This window comes from Galeopterus variegatus, unplaced genomic scaffold (genome assembly GCF_000696425.1).
Source record: "Galeopterus variegatus unplaced genomic scaffold, G_variegatus-3.0.2 Scaffold543, whole genome shotgun sequence".
NCBI lineage: Eukaryota > Metazoa > Chordata > Mammalia > Dermoptera > Cynocephalidae > Galeopterus > Galeopterus variegatus.
The window spans coordinates 87,133-90,149 of NW_007726654.1; the positions used below are offsets into that span (position 1 = coordinate 87,133).

General features: G+C 41.2%; 1 protein-coding gene across 1 annotated transcript in view; it reads left to right on the forward strand.

Annotated features, from left to right (window-relative positions):
• TEK (TEK tyrosine kinase, endothelial) overlaps nucleotides 1–3,017 on the forward strand; it is a 71,496-nt gene that overhangs the window by 51,608 nt on the left and 16,871 nt on the right. Inside the window, exon 13 of the mRNA XM_008569905.1 lies at nucleotides 1,693–1,844. Within this exon, the coding sequence (XP_008568127.1) occupies nucleotides 1,693–1,844 (152 nt within the window). The remainder of the gene's footprint in view (nucleotides 1–1,692; nucleotides 1,845–3,017) is intronic.

Genomic DNA, 3,017 nt, shown 5'->3' on the forward strand with positions numbered 1-3,017 from the left:
TGACATCATTCATTTGTTCTAATAGGCTTTATCATCTCTAGACAGGTTCTTAAAATCAAAATGCCCCTGAGAAAGATCCTTGTTGATCCATTTTCTGTTATTTAACCTTGGAATAAATTAGTCTATCAGCATATTCCATCCAGCAATCTGAGAAGGAAGCTCTGAAGGAAGCCTTCAGTGGGAGGCTCCGGGAGTCATGCTCCAATCTTTTAGCCTGGATGTCCCTACGCTATTCTGAGTTTTCTTCTTTCTGATCCAGGTTATTAGCTTTCCATGTTCACCACCAGCCCCCACCCCAGAGAGAGCAGGCTAGTTGGGATAGATAGAGATCTGCTCAGAGCGCCGAGCACACTATGTCTAGTGTTTGTGATTGGTCAACCTGTTGAATGTAATTACGTGAACAAGGGCCCCAGGATGGGCAAAGCTGCAGCACGTGGATCGACTTCAATACTGTGCAGACGGTATCCCCAGCCCTCTGCCTGTACAGTGTGCACAAGGGAACGTAGACTGAGGGATGTTAGAGGGAAAAACAATTTTTGTAAATCTATAATTTGGACTAGAGTGTATTTCTACACAAAATATGATAGTACTAAAAACTTCTTGGTTCTCTTGGAGGGTTACCTAGAGCTTAAGAAATAAAATAAAACAACTTGTGTTTTCAGATCACACTCTAAATAAATGCATCACTTTTATAATAACTTGCATTTTGGTAAAATGTATACAGGCCCCAAATCCAAGCTATACATAAAATTCAAAGAGAAAAAATTTAAAACAAGACAAAACACCCCTCATCATTCCAGACACGCTGTATACACACAGACACACACAGACAGAGAGAGAGAAGGAAGGATGGGTAAGAATTCAAAGAGAAAAAATTTAAAACAAGACAAAACACCCCTCATCATTCCAGACACGCTGTAAACACACAGACACACACAGACATAGAGAGAGAAGGAAGGATGGGTAACCACAAAAGAATACTTTTAAGAAGATGGGATTGGGCTCTGCCTGCTATTATTAATAAAAATATATTGTTTAATTTTATTTGAATTTAAGTAAGGGAGAGTAGTAGGATTAGACCATAGTCTTTAAAAGTTTATTTTGACCAGAGCCCTAAATTTTATTTTTTTCTTTTTCCTTTCTTATTTCCTTCCTTCTTTTCTCACCTCTTTTCCTCCTTCTTCCCTCTTTCCTTCCCTCACTTCCTCCATTGCGTATATCCTCAGTTTTTTCCTCTTAGCTTTTCAAGACAAAAACAAACAAAATATCTTTTAGACTAAGCTCTTAGCATCATAGAACTTTAAAGCTTTTCTAGGTGGGGAAACTGAGTTTTAGTCACTCTCTCAAAGTCATACATCTAGTTAGTCATCCTCGCTATTATTCAACTACGTTAATTGCCTTGGGCCTCTACTTGGAAATAAAGTTGAACAAACGACTAGAACCAATGATTAGCCCATTGCCATTTAGAGGTGCTTTTGCACATCTGTTTTTAAAGATCCTATAACAACTCTATGAGTCGAACTCATCTCCACTGAGTTTCAGAAAAAAATGAGTAGCCCAAGGTCACATAGTCATTAGGTGGCAGGATTAGGGTGGCCGTTACATTCCCTTTGCACTGCGTCGTCTTCCACAGGTGACCTTGGCCTCTCTACCTGAACTAACCAGCTGCTTCACCTCTGTGTCCCTGCACAGCCCAAGCGGACCTCGGAGGTGGGAAGATGCTGCTTGTAGCGATCCTTGGCTCAGCTGGAATGACCTGCCTGACGGTGCTGTTGGCCTTTCTGATCATGTTGCAACTGAAGAGGGCAAACGTCCAAAGGAGGATGGCCCAAGCCTTCCAAAACGTGGTAGTCTCTCACATTCCTGCTAGCTAATAAGTGCAAGTCCGCATAGAGACAGAACCTTCACTTTAAAGATGTGAACCAGGAAATTTACTTGTAGAGCAAATATTTCCCCTAGGCAAGTGTCATCTTCTCTTTGGCGTCCCTTATGAAATGGGAGATAAATAGCATGGCTGTGACAGTTGGCCCTTGTATCTGTGAGTTCTGCATCTGTGGATTCAAACGACCCCAGATTGAAGACAATCGAGAAAAAAAAATTGTGGCTGTACTGAACGTGTACAGACTCTTTTCTTGTCATTACTCCTTAAACAATACAGTATAACAACTATTTACATGGCGTTTACATTGTATTAGGTATGATAAGTAACCTAGAGATGATTTAAGGTATATGGGAGGATGTGCGTAGGTTATATGCAGATCCTACACCGTTTCATGTCAGGGACTCCGGCATCCTTGGATTTGGGTATCCCAGGGAGGTCCTGGAGCCAATCGTCCGGGGATACTGAGGGATGCCTGTAATTTCTTGTCCAAACCAGAACAATTTCGAGAGTGAAAAGGGTGCTCTTAGTAATTATGCAGGAAACCAAGCCTAAAACAGGACTTTCTGTCCCTCCCCCTGCCTCCCAATGAGATGTATGGTCATCCTAGTGATAAGTCACCAGAGAGAACGATCTTGCAAGAGAATGAATTGAGCATTTTTGGTAAAGAAGGACATAAGGGTAACCAGGCCTCTGTGCAATAGGTAATGTATTGTTCTAGAGAAATTTTCCCCACATTTTCCTATCTCTAGTTTCCATTTCCTATTTCCAGTATCTCCCTTAATACTATCACTGCTCATATACGTAAGAATTACATTTGCCTGTGTGTCTCTTCCATTTCTGTGTTCCCTTCAGTCTGCAGTCAGAGTTCATGGCACTTGGCACTGCCGCATTCTGTCATCTAGGAATTTTGACCAGTAGGTCTACAAAATCACCCCTTACCAGCAGGCACCCCTTTGAATCCTTTTGGTTTACCAAAACCTGAACATTTGTCTAGTTTGTGGTTTCAGACTCTGTAAAATTAATTTGTACCTGACTTTATCAATTCTGTTTATAATACATTGAGTACAATTACATGTTTCAAATGAGTTATGCATTCATGTGCACGCATCCCCAAGGTTCTCTCCCATGAGGGACA